We start from the raw sequence: 17,869 nt of genomic DNA on the forward strand, positions 1-17,869 counted from the left end.
ATTTGAGTGAGATAATGAGATATTACGTTTAATTATTTACTAATAATCATTTATTAGTCTTTTCTATTTAATACATTTATCTGTATTAATAAATTTTATTTAAATCTTAAAAACGGACAAAGTTACGATATTCTATTGTCACCTTGATGTAATGAGAGACGCTTATGAGTTACTTGAAAAGTTTACAAGGTAATCGGTGGGTTATGCTCAAAATACTAACTGCTAACCAATTCGTTCAAGTTTTAACGTACGTCATAAGTAACAAGAAGTGTAAGTTTTTATTGGATTTATTTTCTTTAATATAAGGTACATTCGACATGTACATATTATCAGCGGCGAGGTACAGAATCTCCTCTTGATAGCTGTACCTGTACCTGGTATCTGATCTATGGTATCTGTACTTCGCCGGTGATATTATAGCGAGTATTGAGTTTCGGTTGATAACGTAGACCAGTCTGACCTATTAAAAGCCGTAGCAAGTGCTGCTGCGTCGATAAGTACTACTTACGTAAGTGTGTACATTGTACATATCTGCGAAAATTGAGATCGAATATAAAAAATATACACGCTTTGTCGCATTTCAAAGGTATTTAAGATGATTATTGAAACGTTGAAATTACTTGAAAAGTCAGTTAGTACCTGCATACAACTATTTCTCGTTAGAGATCGTTAAATAGATTTGGAACTGAAAGTTTTAGAACAGCTACAGAAATTATTTTTTCACGATTTGGAAGCGGTAAAAGATACAATACACAAGCTGCGTTATACTTTCATCGCGCTATGTAGGGTAGAAGTATTTGAAGTTATACTGAAATTATTTCGAATAAAGAAGGGCAGGAAATGGAACACGGGTGTGTGTAGTTGTAGACAATATATATACAACGTTCGATCGCATACTTTTATTTCGAAACATCGAATTTCCTGACGTCTAAATATCCGCAACGCTGATACCAATGATAAGATGATTGTGAAGTATTATTATCAACGTTTCGTTAAGCATTATTAGGAAGGGCCAAGCTGCTTCAGCGTTTCCAAGTCTTGTATTTTTGGCGGTGCGTCGTTCCATTGATTCGCCGATTCATAACCGACGTTCAGCAAAATTAATTGCAAATCTAAATGGGCGCATACATTGACAACATCCATTGATCTAAAAATGTTTTCGACATTTGAAAGTAGGAAAGGGAAATAGGAAGATGTGGAGAACGCGAGCCTCCGTTTTATTTCTTTTTTCTTTGGTTCGCTGTTTCTTATCATTCACACGGACATTCAAATAATTCGAATTTTCTGCTTTTTTTCTTTCTTTTTTTCTTTTTTCTCGAATCAAATACTCTCTTTGATTTTGTATAGGTTCAAACATACGCGCGCACACACGCACAAACATTCTTCCTCTTTTCTTGTCCTTTGGCACAAAGTTATCCGGCACTCAGCTTCGCGGTGACCAACAGCAGATGCCTTCTTCACCGCGGCCACAGTAGCACTGGTACAAACAGACATATCGACAAGAAGTGTGATAACTTCTTCCAACATCCAAACAATCGTCTGCCGCCGCTATTAGCGCCTGAACTTTGCGCTGCTTCCGCTAGACCTAAATAAACATAATCAACGTTATTCCATTCTCCTCGTTTTCTAAGATCATTGTGAGAGGAAAAGGATTAGCTTACCACCGATTATAGATACATGATCCTTGCCGCGCGACGATCTATCGAAACCGATTTTTATTTCTAAAAACAGATGATATATATGTGAGTGCACTACTATTATTTCTGCTACAATTATATTATTGTTATCGAAGTATAAGAATATACGTGTACGATATATGTATTCTATGTATATATATGTAGATTCAAAGTGATGTGTATAGGGTAATTTAAGTAGAGATGGACTATCATGAAAGACGAACTATGTATTTTCTAAACAAGCGTGTCGAATACGTCGATATTGTTATGCTAATAGCAATCGAATGTATCTGTGAAACGAAGATTAGAATTGCTTGGAAAAATGTCGAATCCATTACGATTGCTAATACAGCAGCGATTATTTACATTTCTTCTGTTTATCGCGTTATTCTATTTCATTTTAGTAATATCTCATTATTTATTTATTACTAGGTCATAAGTTTAGTAGATTAGTATTTTCCAGTTCTTAAAAAAGGAGTATATTTGTACGTCCATTCCTACACTCCGACATCGAAGAAAACGAGTGTACACGTACAACGTTGATCAAAATTTCATGTCGATCGATTACTATTTTAAGAAGATACACTATTTTAAGAAAATTTCGATGCACTTGGAAATGTCTAAGAAAGGGAGTGGCTTTGAGGAAGAAAATGGCAGCGGAAATGTGTAAAGAAGAAAGCGACTTTGAAGAAGAAAATGACAGCGGAAATGTTTGCGAAAGAAAAGAAACATTTTCGATCAAACCTTCGGTACGAGAAGTCAGAGATGCCCCTGTTGATTTCATTACAAATATACGCTATATACCTTATACATTACAGACACACGTTAAAACTTGCAGTGCAAGTTTTTTTTCAGCAAAATAAAATTGAGATCGTAAATTGTGTACGTAAGTGTGAAAAAAAAACATTAGGGACCCTGAGATAATTATATTTATAGTAATTATATTTAGCATTCTACTCTACTGATAACGTATTGCTTCTTCAAATATTACATTTGAATCTAAAGAAACCACAGGCCGGTGTCCCAACTCACTGCAATTTCACGTTCGAAATGTTGCAGCGGCTTTTAGAATGCAGAGATTTAGAAGATACTTGTAGATTTAGAACGCGGAGATTTGTAATGGAAATTTAAAGAGGCCTTTGGCGTTAACGAAAGAGGAATGGACTACGATCCCAGATGCATACATATAGTTCATGGACTGAACCCATTAAATGGAACCACGCTAAACTCACAGAAAAATCAGTTATTTTTAGGCGACTTTTATAAATAATGGTTAGCTTTTAAAGCACATGCTATGAAAAAGGACTGGAGCTGAGTTTATAAAAGTTTTATTAAATCAACCAATCTAAATTTTGCTTCCACTCCCTTGAAAATAATCCCTTCCTGCAACAATATAGCGATCAGATTGACTTTACCATAGCCCCAATGATTTCTGAAAGCAAAATTTAGATTGGCTCACTTAATCAAACTTTTATGAACTCAGTCTGGATTTTTCTTTTTTTACAACACCTCGTACAATTCAAATTGATAACTTGAGATACAGCTTCGTTGGTATTTCATTATTTAAACAATAGAAAAATACTTATAATACTAATTATTAGATGGCTGGTCTCAGAACAAAAACTAAACGGGAAAAGGCACATAAAAACAGGTAAAAGATAACGTAATAATGTAATTTTGTAAAATAATATAACTTGCGCATTAATCTGACAAATATTTCAGTCGATATAAGAATTAATGAGCTAGAAAGTTAAGCCACTTCTACGTTCAGTCGCAACGGAAAAACTGACAAAGTGTCGCGTACAGGTGACAGTTCTTCCTTTTTATCGCATGAGTCTGTAAGAGAGATGGAAGCGAACTCGTCTTCCGACGAGGAGTCGCAAGATTTCAGCTCTGTAACGCTTGGTAAGGTGTATAAGAAAATCGAAAATGAGAAAGAAAGGCGTATGAACATTGATATAGAGACAATGACGAAATACAAGAAACATGTCATTTCATATCTAGCAAAATTAGCTTCCATGTTACAGTTACGCTCTTCCTGCGACGCAAGTTAAACGAGCTTTTTCAACTCCGAATCTAAGTGAACGTCTCGACAGGTAACTTATCTTCACAAAATTAACATAAATTTATGTTTCTGAAATTTAACTTGTATTTTAGGCAATAGTTATATATGTACAAATATCAAATAAAGAATGGAACTGTAATAACTTTTATTTTATTCTATGCTTTAACATTTGCATAAGTTTTTTGCTTATTAAAATGATATAAGTTTTATAATTCATTTTGTGTCATTGATAAATAAAATGCATCAAAATTAGACTTCATTGTTTGATATTTCGCAGGAGACTTTAGAAGAATGTTTGAGATTAATATACTTGTAATTTTTATAAATAAACTTAAATGAAGAGATTCTTTCATTTAATTAATTGTAACACGCAAAGGCTATTCCTCGCAGACTCAACGTATCGAAATTTATTCCTGTTAATTATATTTATATTGTAAAACATACATGTGTTAAAATAAGTCTTCTATTACATATCTGAAGTTTATCTTAATGTACACGAATCTTATTTTAATATTTCTAAATAATCATCTATGTTGCATAACCTTAACTTGCAATAAAAAAGTTCAAATGTTCTAGCCCATAGCATTTTTATAAGACCACCATTTTCTACACTTCTTCCTATATTAGCTTCCTGTAATTTTTTACATGTTTTGTGATGGAACTACCTTTCTGGTAACTAACTAAGGAATAATTTTAATAAGGTACGAATCGTGGGTCTGGCTTTGGTGCCATACGTTTAAGTGTTGATTCTCAGTAATGTAAATACAAGTTGAGGATGATTGAAATCAGAAAAATGGTTACCGGTAGGAAAAAATCTCCCATTATTGATAATGATTATTGCCTCAATATATTTTTTGTGTCATACACTTTGGGAGTTGTAGAACCTCTTTACTCCTTATTATTTCAGTGTTATTTTCAGCGTTACAGATTCAGCATAAAATGAAATTACAATGTTTGTAATGATTGAAATTGTAACTAAAAATATAAAATTGTAAATAAAGTACAAGACAGTAAACAAAGTATACAGTCCAGGTAATGATGTATTAAAGCGAAAGAACATCAAAGTAAGAAAATTATAGAAGAAATGTGATATTCGTAACTTGAGTTAACATATATAATCGATATACTGTGAATAATATTAGTTTCCATTCTTCCCTTTAACTCGTGAAGGTCTATACGTGAAACGGAATATTTTCTCTGTCCACGATGATAAGAAAAATATTTCTTACGTAATTTAAATTTACGAAGAGACGAATCAGACCGGAAAAATATATTTTTATAAACGTCATTTTTTAACGTTTCTTTCAAACTCCTTTGTAATGTTTTTTTACGTATACATGATTTTTTTATACGTTATACCGCAATATCAAATACGCAAGAGTATAGTATGTCCACCATCGTGTTATACAATTTTTGTCTGAAACGTATCGTTCGTGTTTTTCGAAATGTTTGTACGGTTCGAGATAAACCAAACACACTATATATGTATGTATATATAATAAAATACCGCTTTCAGTTTCCATCTTGCAAGCCCAATTAAAACGATTTGATGTTTTGGTAAAATTGATATTTGTCGTTTATGCAACGCTTTAAAAATCAAAATTGCGCACGTGAAAACCGTAGACCGAAATTCCGTTCTATTATTTGATGAGGTTTGCAATCAAAAAGTGTTTAGATTTCCATTCAATATCCTCCCTACCTTGTCCGTAGTATTGGCAGTTAAACGAAACATTCCGACATCGATACCGATGAATTTTTTTTACACATCATCTAGTAAACTAATTCTTTTAACTTATTTAAAAAAACTCGTTTTTAAAAAATTATTACAATTGTACGCATGTCCACTTATAAGCAATTACTTGAGAAATTGCTTCGTTAAAAAGGCAGATATTATACAGAACAGGAAACACAGTGAGTGATTTACGTGACGTAACGACGTAATGTAAGTCAACAATAAGATACAGAAGAAAATGTTTCTTATTACTTCCACTCGATTTATATTGTTTCCAAAGAGTAAAAAAACTTACCGTACAACCTTAAGGTTCCATCGGCCTTGCCAAGACTATTCGTCGATACGCATTTGTAACTGCCCACATCTTGTTCGGTAAATCCTTTGATCAACAACCACATCAGAACTTTGTATCCGGATCGTTCTTCTCGTACATTGTACTTGAGCCTGTGTAATTCGATGACAATAAGTTTTACCAGCCTTTAGGAAACGAAGCAAGAACACACGAGATTAAAAGAACACATAATCTCACCCTTCGAGCAGCATTTCGTCGTCTGAGCCTCGCCGGTTCTTTACCCAGTAATTAATTGTATTTGGAAATGCCTCGACATAGCACTCGAGCTGCACATCCGTGCTCAAAGGTGCTCCCAGAAGCTGATTAGGAGCTTTGACGACAGGTGCAACTGTGAAAGCGGTTTCAAATTAATTAGCCGATATTCATCGCGTTATACGGCTCGCTAAGATTTTAATTAACGTCCTTTTACGGGCGACATAGGTAACTATAATTCGTCCTTTTCCTTTCTGATAGCTGTGCGCACGATTTTTCCTTAGAGTTATCCAATTTAATACGACAATTACTGTTCCACTGTTTGCTAACTTTTGTTTCTCGAATGGCTGCGTGTAGAGTATTCGCGTTTATAGACGTCATTCGTTGAAAATAAATTTATATTCAGTGATCATGTACGTGTAAGAACCGCCATTTACGACGTTTCAATGAGTATTATCCTGCCATATATACATAATATTATGTAAAAACATTCTTCTAAATTTGCTTTTAGATTTACGCAACATTTATTTATGTAGCGATCATGTACACGTATAAATGCTACATTTGTGACATTTCAGTAAGTATTATTGCGCCGTGTATGCATGACGTTATATAAAAAGATTCTTTTAACTTTAGTTTTAGATTCACGCAGAGAGGTAATTTATTATTCAATCGCGTACTTGGAAATACGCTGGCTCATGAAAGTATTCAAATGTTTACTGTACAGAACTTTTATCTCGATATTGTACATATTATGCAAAACATTTGGAAATTTCATTAGTGCTGCAACGAGACACGATAGTCATAATTGTATTGGTCGAATTTGAAACCAATTTGAAAATGTATATAGAAGTTAGAAGATATTCATTGCAAACACATATTTAATACAAAATTAGTACACAACGTAAATAGCGATCTTGACCATATGGTGTTAAATATGGTTCCACTGAATATCGAAGTTTATTAATACGCGTATAATGCACGATAATAGACTGTTTAAATACTTTTGCGATCTCTGTAAAACATATGCATAATTACATTAAATACTTCGTAATTTCTGTATATATTTTCAAATTCATTTCAAACTTTATCAATATAACTACGCGATAGTCGAGTCTCATAATGGTGCTAATGTTTCAAAATGTTTCATACGCTACGCACAATATATTCATAAATGGTATCTAAAATTGTTCGAATATCTCCGTGAACCTGTGTATTTTATTTCGGACAATAGTACGCGCAAACAATCAGATACGAGTGGTATCTATAACAAGTTGAATCATATTTGAAGATACCGAATTGATAAACATATTAACATTTATTTTTCTACTTCTTTATCATTTTCTAGTGAAAGTGTTTTAGCGTATTCTTCCCATGCAGAGATAACGATATTTTAAAGAAAATAATGCCGTGTATTCGCTACGAGCAAGTAAATTATATGATACAACTTGTTATTAGTTGTTTTGGATCATTATGGATACATTAAGGATCATTAAGGGAAATTTACGACTTTAGAAATATATCTATATGTATAGATTTACAAGAGTATGTAATTACATCTTGCTTATGATAATTTCATACGAGCTTTCCCGCTATAATATCCACTCCAGAAATAATATTTGTTGCTGTATTATTACGTTTGACACTAGTATTAAAAAAGTAGCAAAGTTAAAATACAGTACTTTGTTATTAACTTGGGTGAAACATGTGAAATTATGCAATCTACGTTACGTTATGAAAATTGAGGAGAATTAATTCTCGGCTGGTATCTTTTCTTATCAAATAATTTAGACACTCAGCACTGATACTGATGTCAATTTAACCTAATTGCGGGATATTGATTCAAATCATTTTGTATTCGAGGGAAGCCACATTTGCATCAGATTTCGAATTTAAAATCAATAAAGAATTCAATGACGCATGCAAATGGACACATAACATACGACGTTAAAATTATGAAATTCCGAATACATTAGGTTGTTCCAAACATATCTTCGGCTTTATAAATAAATAATGGATGCGTAATATTTTATTTTACGTCGTGTTATTGAATTTTGTACAATCCATTCTGGTCTATTATTTTCCTACGTCTCTCCGGAAACCTCATAATGCCATTTTTCCAGAATTTCTGGCGTTTGCTAGCAAAATGTTGTCTTTTATATCATTTCTTTTTTTCAATTTTTATATCATCTATCGATCCTCTCACTGCGAATACAATTTTTTAACGACAGAAATAAAAGATAATCACGCGGAGCAATATCCGGAGAGCACGGAGGACGAGGTAGAGCATCCAGATCGAACGTTAACAATTTGTTTCTAACGGCTAAAAACGATAGAAAATGACGCCTCGTCTGTTCATCTATTCTTGTCGTTAGAAACAAATTGCGAATATTTCATTAAGATCTTTTAGCGTGACTCAGCCTGTTACTGTGACTGTTATTTATTCCTTTGTTTACAAAAATTTGTTCGCGGTGAAAAATCCAGCTCGGTAAATGACGCGAAAACGCACTTGGAATAACATTTTGCCAGCAAGCGCCAAAAGTTTCAGAAAAATGGCGCTATGGGACTTGTAGAGAGGTGAAAGAAGGTAATAGATCAGAATAGATCTTACACAAATCGATGACACAATGTACAATATTGTGCATTCGTTGTTCGTTAATAAAAAGAAGGGAACTTTTGCGAAAATCTAATACATTACACATTCCACATTGAAACGAAGGCAGAAAAGCTACCAATACTATGACAAAAGATTGCGAGAACGTAAATTTTTCCATTGTAATTATCTCTTTCAATTATCTTTGTAAAGACGAGCATCAGCGAAACTCATATTGCATCAACGTTATGATCTGCGCTTTACGATTTACGGGAATGCAAATCTGCTTAAGTATTACGAGAAAACTTTTTCAAGGAATCGGGTTAAAATTACTTTCCGCTTTAAAAACAATGCGAAACGAGTATTAAAATGTTTAGCCGTTGTACGATTTCACGACATAATGAAATTAAATTGCGAACTCTACAAGCGAGTGGAACGTTATTGCGCAAGGTGATAAATCCGCAGACGACCTGCTACGTCTTCCTTTATCCTTCGGTTTAGCTCGCTCCGATTGTGCTCACTGATAAGCAATCTCGAATCTCTTTCGCTGCTACTCCGTGCAACAGAGAACAGAATTGACTTACTTTTTTGTAAGCAACGACATCATAGAATCACTTGGAACGTTATCGACTATCGTATCAAAGATAGAAGCCCGTAGATAAACCGTGAATCATTAGCGCATCTCGTTTCGTTCGCCTTTGCTTCATAGCGATGCACGATTTTACAGCTGTTCAGGGGTCTATCAAGCGCGGCAAAAACTTCAAAAGGAAGGCACGGCAAGTCGTTATGGCAATTATTCGAGTGATTCCGTGGATGCGGAGGGCGTCATTACGTTCGTAGCGGTACAGTCGCCTTTTGTCGTTGGTGGAAGCTTTTCCGCCGGCTACAATCAAGGATTAGAAGGAAAACAAGACTTACAATTCACGGCGAGTGTCACTCGCTTGCTAACGGCGGGCGGCACGTCGTTGCTAGCGATGCACAGATACGCCCCCATTTGTCGCCTCTCGACGCGATGGAATTGCAGCAGCGAACCGTTGTAGGTCTCGTGCTTCTCGAAAGTGCTACCACCTGCGCACCGAGAAAACGTTTTCTGTCTGCATATTTTCTCGAAAATTGACCCCCTCCCATGCACACACACATACACACACACACACACACACACACACACACACACACACACACACACACACACACACACACACACGACATCCACTTACTCGCTTCAAGCAACGCTTCGCATTCTCTCGTATCCGTCGTTTTTCTATCTTCCTCGCGGATCGCTTTTCATTCAAGAACCTCAGTCGTCGACTTCTTTTTTCTTCGTTTTTACGCTCTCGATTCCGCGAAAGGCAGAGACACGATAATACATATTTGTGGGAAGCAGCGGGCATGCGAAGATCGTTAGCAAAGGACGAAGAATTCACTAGTCACTGTACTTCGTTCTCTCCCGTATTTTCCCTTTAGTTTTAGAGACGCGTTTTATCTCGAATCATCGCGACAAGAACATTACGGTTACGGTTATTGTTATTACAGTCAACGGAACACGGTTAAATATTTGTGTCGCGTTTTCAATTTCGCTATCGACATCCCCTTAAGCAGAAACTCGTTCTGCACGATAACGAGCTGCTGCTTTTACGTGCTTTCAAAATATTTTAACGTCCGCGATAAATAGAATGCGTACGAAATTGAATTATTTATAATTCCGCTAACACGTACGGACTAATTTTGGAAAGCCTGTCGAGTGTTTTTGGCGGAAAGCAAACTTAAATACGCGATATCATCCAGTAATTGTTACCTATACTTCAGCCACGTGTCCGGATGATTCGCTCAAGTTTACAAGACAGTTACGCGATAAAAGAAATTAAATATGTATACACTCGCAATACCTATGATTAACTTTGAAATAATGTTAATTGCAGTAAAGATAACTTAAGAACGTAAAGAACGTCGAATTTCGACGACTATGATTGTCAAAGCTGACCATTTTATTTCTGATGACGTTACGTGGCAAAGATGAGACGAGTGAGAAATACCGAAAGATAACGCAACGAAAACGCGATGAGAAGCTCTGGTGCTGCAAGCCGAAAGGACAGTCAAGAATGAAAGATTGCCGACGGAAAGCCGCGAAATGGAAAGAACATTATTTCTCAAGACAAGAAGTTGCAACTTTTCGGATTTAAACGAATCCAGGTAAAACTTTTAACTAGGTCGAAACCACAGACTAATGCAATTGAACGAAGAAACTACCGTCAAAGTGGAGTGGGTGAACGGAAGTACGCCGCGCGTAAGGGAAAGGAAACAAGAGAGAGTGAGAGTGAGGAGGAAAGGAAGAGAAAGAGAGGGAGATAGCCCGAGATAGCCGGAAGCCTGACGCACAACGCAAGCGAAAGAAGAGACGAGAAGATATATGCTTAATTCACTACTTAGGTTGCTAACGAGTTTCTTAAGTGAGCGAACGCTAACGAGTTTGTAAAGCTCGTAAGAAAAGCGTCATCGTCAGGTAGGAAAGCGACGCAGGTTGCACGCGAGCAATGTTTTTGTGTATTTTGAAAAAAAGCATCGATACAATCTAAATATGCTATGTAAATTGCACGTTTCGTCCCATTTAACAACTTTAATAATTCTTATTTGTTCAAAATACTTACTTGTGTATTCTTTTTATTTCATTGCATATGATTAGTTAAATTCTATTTGCAATTTAATATACATGGTTGATTATTTATCGATGCATATTAATAACGGCAAATCTGTTGTGGATGAATTTTCTTTAATAAAGGACCATGCAAGTATTAATATCATTTTCGCGGTAAATGTCATTAAAGAATGATTCAGTTTCGTAGTAAATTTCTGTTTGCCCCATTAACTCGTAAGTACGTTCATTCGTGCGTTGGGACGAACGTTAATAGCGGTCTTCACAACGACAATCGTTAACTGCCTGTGGATGAAGAAAAATATGCAAAGTAAAAAGGACAAATACTGCGAGTCTTGAACGTTTCAGCCTAAGGGTAAGTGGAAGGAGGTAGTGCAACTACCTCGGCCAAAGTTTTGCCAACTCGAGGCCCTGCGGCAGAAACTACCACGTGCCTTCTACTCTATGTGTGTACAAACGATGTTATACGTACACGCACGGTATATATACTCTTCTAGGCCGTACAAGCGTAAGCTCCGTGGTTCGTTTTACGTGTCCCTACAGCGTATGTAAGTACACGGACTCTAACTCTTACCCTGGATGTGTGTGTCATACAAGATACCATGAAGAGGATTCTCATCCTCTGTTTCTTTACACGCGCATCCGCTGTTTCTGTCTTCGAGTTCAAGAGGTGAAACTTGTTTCAACGACCTGCCTCTTTATACCCACTTTACCATGTTCTTATGCTCAATCTGTGTGCCTACGGTCGAAAATTTCTCGGCTTTTGATTTCGTATTTTTCGCTTCTTATACGATGCCATCGAAAAGAATAACACATAAAACAGTTTATGCTACTCATTAATCGTTCTTTACAGCCAATTTTGCAAAGTTTATTTCTAGTAGTTTATCTAATGCTGTAGCTATTACCTTGTGTTAATTTATTTGATCTTTCTGCAATATATTTGTCAAAGATTAATCTATTTTCATGGAACGAACATATATTTCGTCTATATTTGTACAAACAGCAGTAAGCTTCGTTTTCTTACGATCATATTTCTCTTTGTAACCAAATAAATATGTTGATATATTCAATGTTTAATTTATATTTAACGGTAGGTGTAGATTAACCTAAAGTGCCAGCGTACGTAGAATAATATTCTAAAATAGTTACCTTTTCAAATAGAAGAATTATTCTGAAATTAATATTTTTCCATTGAAAATTACTGTAAAATCCGGCAATAAATCGGCGTCATCAAACATGTTCGCTCAATTTTCTCCACCACAAATAAAACTTATTTCGATCATTAAATAAATACAGCATATACTTAAGAAAGTTGTATAATCGTAAGAGGGACAAACATGATGGTAATAATTCTTTTTGCAGGCGAAGGTCTACGTTAATTTTAGCGATTCGAAGATTAATTTTGCCTCCTTGAATGGAATGCTCAATTTTGCATAAGATATTCCACGTTGAATTCTACTTTATTTGTAAGCAATTATTTATTTCCCGAAGGAAAATTTGATATTAACAATTTTATGAGCACAGGATGGGAAGTTTGTAAATGTTAAAAGATCAAAAATCTATCGATGCTTATTAATTACATTCTTAGAAGATAATTATTTGCGAATTATACTTTGGATCGTCATGACGTTGAAATGTCCAATTATTTCCTTATGCTTCTTTTCTACGTATCCTAATAGATTTTTGCGTGAAACGTTATCTCTATCGTCTCTATCTTCTCTATCAGTCCCTTTGATTTTTATAGTTGGACTGACTTCATCAGCAGAAGAGGTCCCCAAAACCGAGAATATTTGCATTATACGATCCAGGTCTGAGAGAATTACTCGGCTGAGAAGCTAAATTATTCAGAAGTGATGAAAACGAAGACAATTGCGCACTTGGTACAAGAAATGATATAAAATATCAAATTCCAAGAGTAAAAAACATGCTTAAAGGAATGTTACGACCAGACGGGCTTCTTCTTGCTCACGAAGTGAATTGTAGAAACGAAGAATGTTATGAATGGTTCGAGATTATGAGTCAGTTATTTCAGACACAAATCTATTGCAAAGATTTATTACGCAGAGAGGAAAATGTCAGAGAACTGGGCGTTTTAATATAATAACGATCCGAAATAAAATATTTAAATGGTTCAACGCGGGTTATCTGTTAGAAACTGTAACGGCTTAAAAAGTTGATAACTGGCCGGTTCAATCTTCGCATCTGAATTCGATTGAGCATTTATGGCGGAAGCTGAAACTCCGCATAGACAGAATCAAACATTCAAACAAGTCAGAATTATTTAAAGCCATAAGGGAAGAATAAAATGAAAACCTTTCAGACTTCAGATTTTTAACTGACTTCGTGTTTCGCCGTTATGTCACTGTTTCCGGTCCAATATCCACCATATAAATGGTGTTTCTTTTATTATATTATTAAATATTATATTATTATTAATATATTATTAATATATTATTTAGTATTATATCATCGGATGAATCACACGTTATTTCTGTAAGACACACGATCGCAAATTCTTAACCTCATTAATTTAACAATTTCGTCGATAAATAGCTAGGTGATGAAAAAATATTGTTCCTTTGTTGCAGCTGTTGTTTCTTGGATTGCATTATATCCTCGTACAGGTATCCCTCGTACAACACGGTAGTTAGGTTGCAAAAAATGCCGCGTTATGCGATCCGTGTTATACGAAACAAAGAACTGTTAAATTAACAAGAGTATATTATTATTTTATATCTACGAGAAATATGTTTGTTAAAATAACTAATAATTGATTAAAAATATTATTTTCTAATTGCTATTGCAATAAACAAATTTTTAACTACAGGGAGCTAAAGGGAATTTAAAATTTCTATATTCTGAAATCCCGTATGAAAATTTCACAATACACGAGTTTACTCGAACGAAAATTATCGAATGACGGTGGTTGCGTTTAAAAATTCTGATTACGTGCCTTTTGTACGGGGATTTCTCCAACAGTATTCAAGCGGGTCCGTGTCGTTAGAGTATTGTGTGGGTGCGATACCAATATTTCTAGTATTTAAAATTTCTCCAATATTGTTTTTTGAAGTTTAAAGCAAAATGTTTCTCTAGATGAAACTTTTTTCATACCGCTGTATCGTTGAATACGTGTTCCAATAAGATGGATCAAGTTGAATATCTCAGAAGCAATGAGATTTAGAATAAACGTACTTGTTTCATTTTTATCCTTTGATCAATCAATTGACAATTGGATATTTCATTAGAAAAAAGAATATTTCCTGCAAATATAAAAGTTTTCTAATTCCTTGATCGGTATTTAAAATAACCGAGATATTTGAAGCGACCAGAGCTAGTGGAATATTCTGCCTCCCACATCAATGGAACATACAAGTATAGATATATCACTTGTGGTATTAATGCAAACTTAAAAATTGTCGTTTAAATTGTCTTTCCTTTGGACTGATTCTACCATGTGTATACTAAATGCAATCCTTTCTTTCGATGACACATACGTGATTTACGTAAAGTAACGTATATTAATTAATCGATTATGTATTAAACGATTACTAATTCACAAGCGTATAATTCGTTTAGTTAAGTACTATGAGACACTTGGAATTTCCTTATGATAGTAAGCTATTTGTGTGTACATTAATATGTATATATACATATAGTCATGGTCTTAGGTGTAACTAGGTACGCATATAAAATCATATTATTCTAGTAAGTCCTCCTTTTCGTGCGAGCAGGTCTTCAACGTAACCAGGATATTAGTTTCGTCTAATTACCCTATTAACATGAAACTAATGTAAAGTCACATGGTGCTGAATAGCGAATATCCTTTGGTGTATACTTACGACATCGAACAGCCTAGCAGTTATGTATGTTTGAAACTGCTATACGCGTACTATCGTGCAGTAAGCAGCAGGGTATTGCACGAACAGTAGATATACGAACGTTAATCCTCAAAATCATGTACAATTTCGAAACGAGTCTAGATTTCATAGTAGAATAAAAGCTTTGGTTTGAAACACTGAAGTTTCACGATGTTAAAAACTTCATCTCTCAACGAGATTACCCACCTTCGTATCATTTTATACCGCGCGTGTTTCAAAGCCTGTTTCAGCTATGAATATCAATTCGATAGTTTGACTTTTGTCATTTCTCTTCTTACTCGTTTAACGTTTAACGTTCTAACTATTCGAATGATTGACAAGTGACGTTTATAAGTTTCCATCGATGAACATTTAAAGTACACAAATCTGATAGAAGTTTCATGAGAATAAAGCGCAACAGTTCAAATGCAGTCGACAAAATTCGATTAAAGAAATCCGATTGAAAAAGCGATACCTTAGAAAGGAGAAAAACAAGTTGGAAGAGCTGCGAACCAGACAAGACAAAGTTTCATCTGTTTTATTGTCAGATTTGAAGCTCCTGTTCGTAATACGTAATCGATACTGCGGAAATAATAATAAAGCAAAAGAAACGACAGTGTCTTGGTAATATCTTACAAACGTAAACGTCGAAAAGTTCCTGTAAATATGCGTGACGTACGAAAGGAGCAGAAACGAAAATACGTTTATCCAAAATAATATGCAGGGATTGGAGACGCGTGTAGCGTGTAGTGTCGTTTGGCGCATGTCGTCAAATACGTTTAAAATACAAATGTAACTTTAGATGCGCTACTCTTCGATATTGAAAACGTTCTTATAGCGAACGAGTGTTACGTCGTATGAAATGAAACGTAACAAAATATGAAACAGGCAAAACAAAAAATGACGAGAGGAAAAAAGAGGAAACATTACATGCATCACCAGCCACAGTTGCGATATTAAAAATACAAGGGTATTGGAAATACATGATTGAAAGCATAACGCAATGTGATAAAACGACCACTGAAAGCCGCAAAAACGACAAGTTCGAATGTTACGCGTTCCGCATTCCGTTATTGATTTTAGCGACATAAAGCAGCGAAGCAGCGATTACCGATCATAACCATTGTAATAAAGCTGAGTTCGGGCAAAGGAGAAAGATGAAAACAGACAAGCGACAGAAATGCGAACAAAGGAAGTAATGGGTAGCAAACGAAATTAAACCTTCGTCGTCCCTCTGCCTTTCCTTTCTTTTTTTTTTTTTTTCTTTTTTTCTTTTTCACGAAGCGGTAAGTGAAAGAGGTCTGTCCGCGAAGATACCCACGAGTTTTATAGTGTCATTATGTACCAGCAGAAGAAGCCCTTATGAGAATAGGTTCTCCGTCTTCCCTTCGCCAGGATACTCTTGGAGTCGGCCTTCCCGTTGCACGACAGCTTAGAGTTGCATTGTCACCTTCCGAAACTGCCAAGTCGGCGCTGGTATCACCTCCATAGACGATATCCGGCGGTACTGTCCAACAAATGTCAAGAAGATATACAATCATCATTTTTTCTGTTATTAGAACAATCACAGTCGACGATGATACGTCTCATGCAAAAAGGGAATTTTCTTTGGTTCACTTCGTTCTATCTCACGCATTCTTCGTAAAAGTTCATCTGGAAATAACAGGTAACAGGTTTTAATCTACGTATGATAGGGCACGATGAATTCGATATGCAAATATTTTTATATCGCAAAATATTTCCTTCGCCGTTGAGACTGAGGATACATAAGAAGCATTTCAAGATTTATCTAGACTTTTAGTAAAAATATACAAAAGCGATGTATAGCAAAAAATTACATTTCCTTTCCAAAATATCAAGATATTTTGTGCGTCTTCGTTTGATATTTAAATATTATCCTCACATGCGTAAATTTCGTATGTACGCGTATATAGCTGCTCGCTAAAATATTCGTATATTTTTTATCAACATGTTAGACACGTATGTTATACGAAGTGTTTTAAAATTTCGTTAGCTGAAATGACGCCCAAATATCATGTTAAATAATAAAGTAAAAAATAAAATATATACATTTCTATTAAATAAGATATTTAATAGAAATATTATAGTATTTTGCAGCTGCCATGGAAAGATCTAAAGAGACAATTTTTAACATTTGTTATAAGATTAAAGTGACTATGCTTATTGGATATTAGTCTTTTACTAAACATTAGTTTGTTAAATATAAGACTCCATTTGCACACTTTAATTTTTTTTAGAAGGCTTACTTGTTATTGACAGCATTTTGTACCTAAATGGTATAAATCATTATAATCAGTTTGACGATATTTTGTATAATTTATTTATATATACAAGGTAACTTAATGCGAATATGAATAAACGAACATAATTTTATGATTCATTCGAAGATAATATTACTGACTTTATTTTTTCTTGTCTCAATTGAGAATATATTTCTGTGAATATATAATGTAAAGATAAAAAAGTAATTCAAAATACTAGGGTTGAAAATGAATATACTTAAACTAAATTATAAATGTAATTATATACGTACATTCATATGTGTCTACATATATAATAATTTATTTAATTTAGTATATAATTTTTAAATATAATATACATGTAATAAATAATATAAAAATGTATAATATGTAATAAGTAATGTCTAATAAATATAATAAACAAATGTAATAAATAAATGTATGATAATATAAATTTATAAACACCACAAATTTTCAAGCTTTAAATTACA

The 17,869-nt window shown here is 34.5% G+C and overlaps 1 protein-coding gene across 1 annotated transcript in view; it reads right to left on the reverse strand.

The window, feature by feature from the left end:
* Positions 1-271: 271 nt before the first annotated feature.
* The window catches only part of LOC117215338 (lachesin-like), a 94,546-nt gene continuing 76,948 nt past the window's right edge, over positions 272-17,869 (reverse strand). Inside the window, exons 4-9 of the mRNA XM_033461704.1 lie at positions 16,463-16,624; positions 9,529-9,678; positions 6,003-6,153; positions 5,769-5,917; positions 1,662-1,721; positions 272-1,585 (exon numbers count right to left, since the gene is read on the reverse strand). Of these exons, the coding sequence (XP_033317595.1) occupies positions 1,458-1,585; positions 1,662-1,721; positions 5,769-5,917; positions 6,003-6,153; positions 9,529-9,678; positions 16,463-16,624 (800 nt within the window). The 3' untranslated portion in view covers positions 272-1,457. The remainder of the gene's footprint in view (positions 1,586-1,661; positions 1,722-5,768; positions 5,918-6,002; positions 6,154-9,528; positions 9,679-16,462; positions 16,625-17,869) is intronic.

This window comes from Bombus bifarius, unplaced genomic scaffold, assembly GCF_011952205.1.
Source record: "Bombus bifarius isolate JDL3187 unplaced genomic scaffold, Bbif_JDL3187 scf7180000009536, whole genome shotgun sequence".
Lineage (NCBI taxonomy): Eukaryota > Metazoa > Arthropoda > Insecta > Hymenoptera > Apidae > Bombus > Bombus bifarius.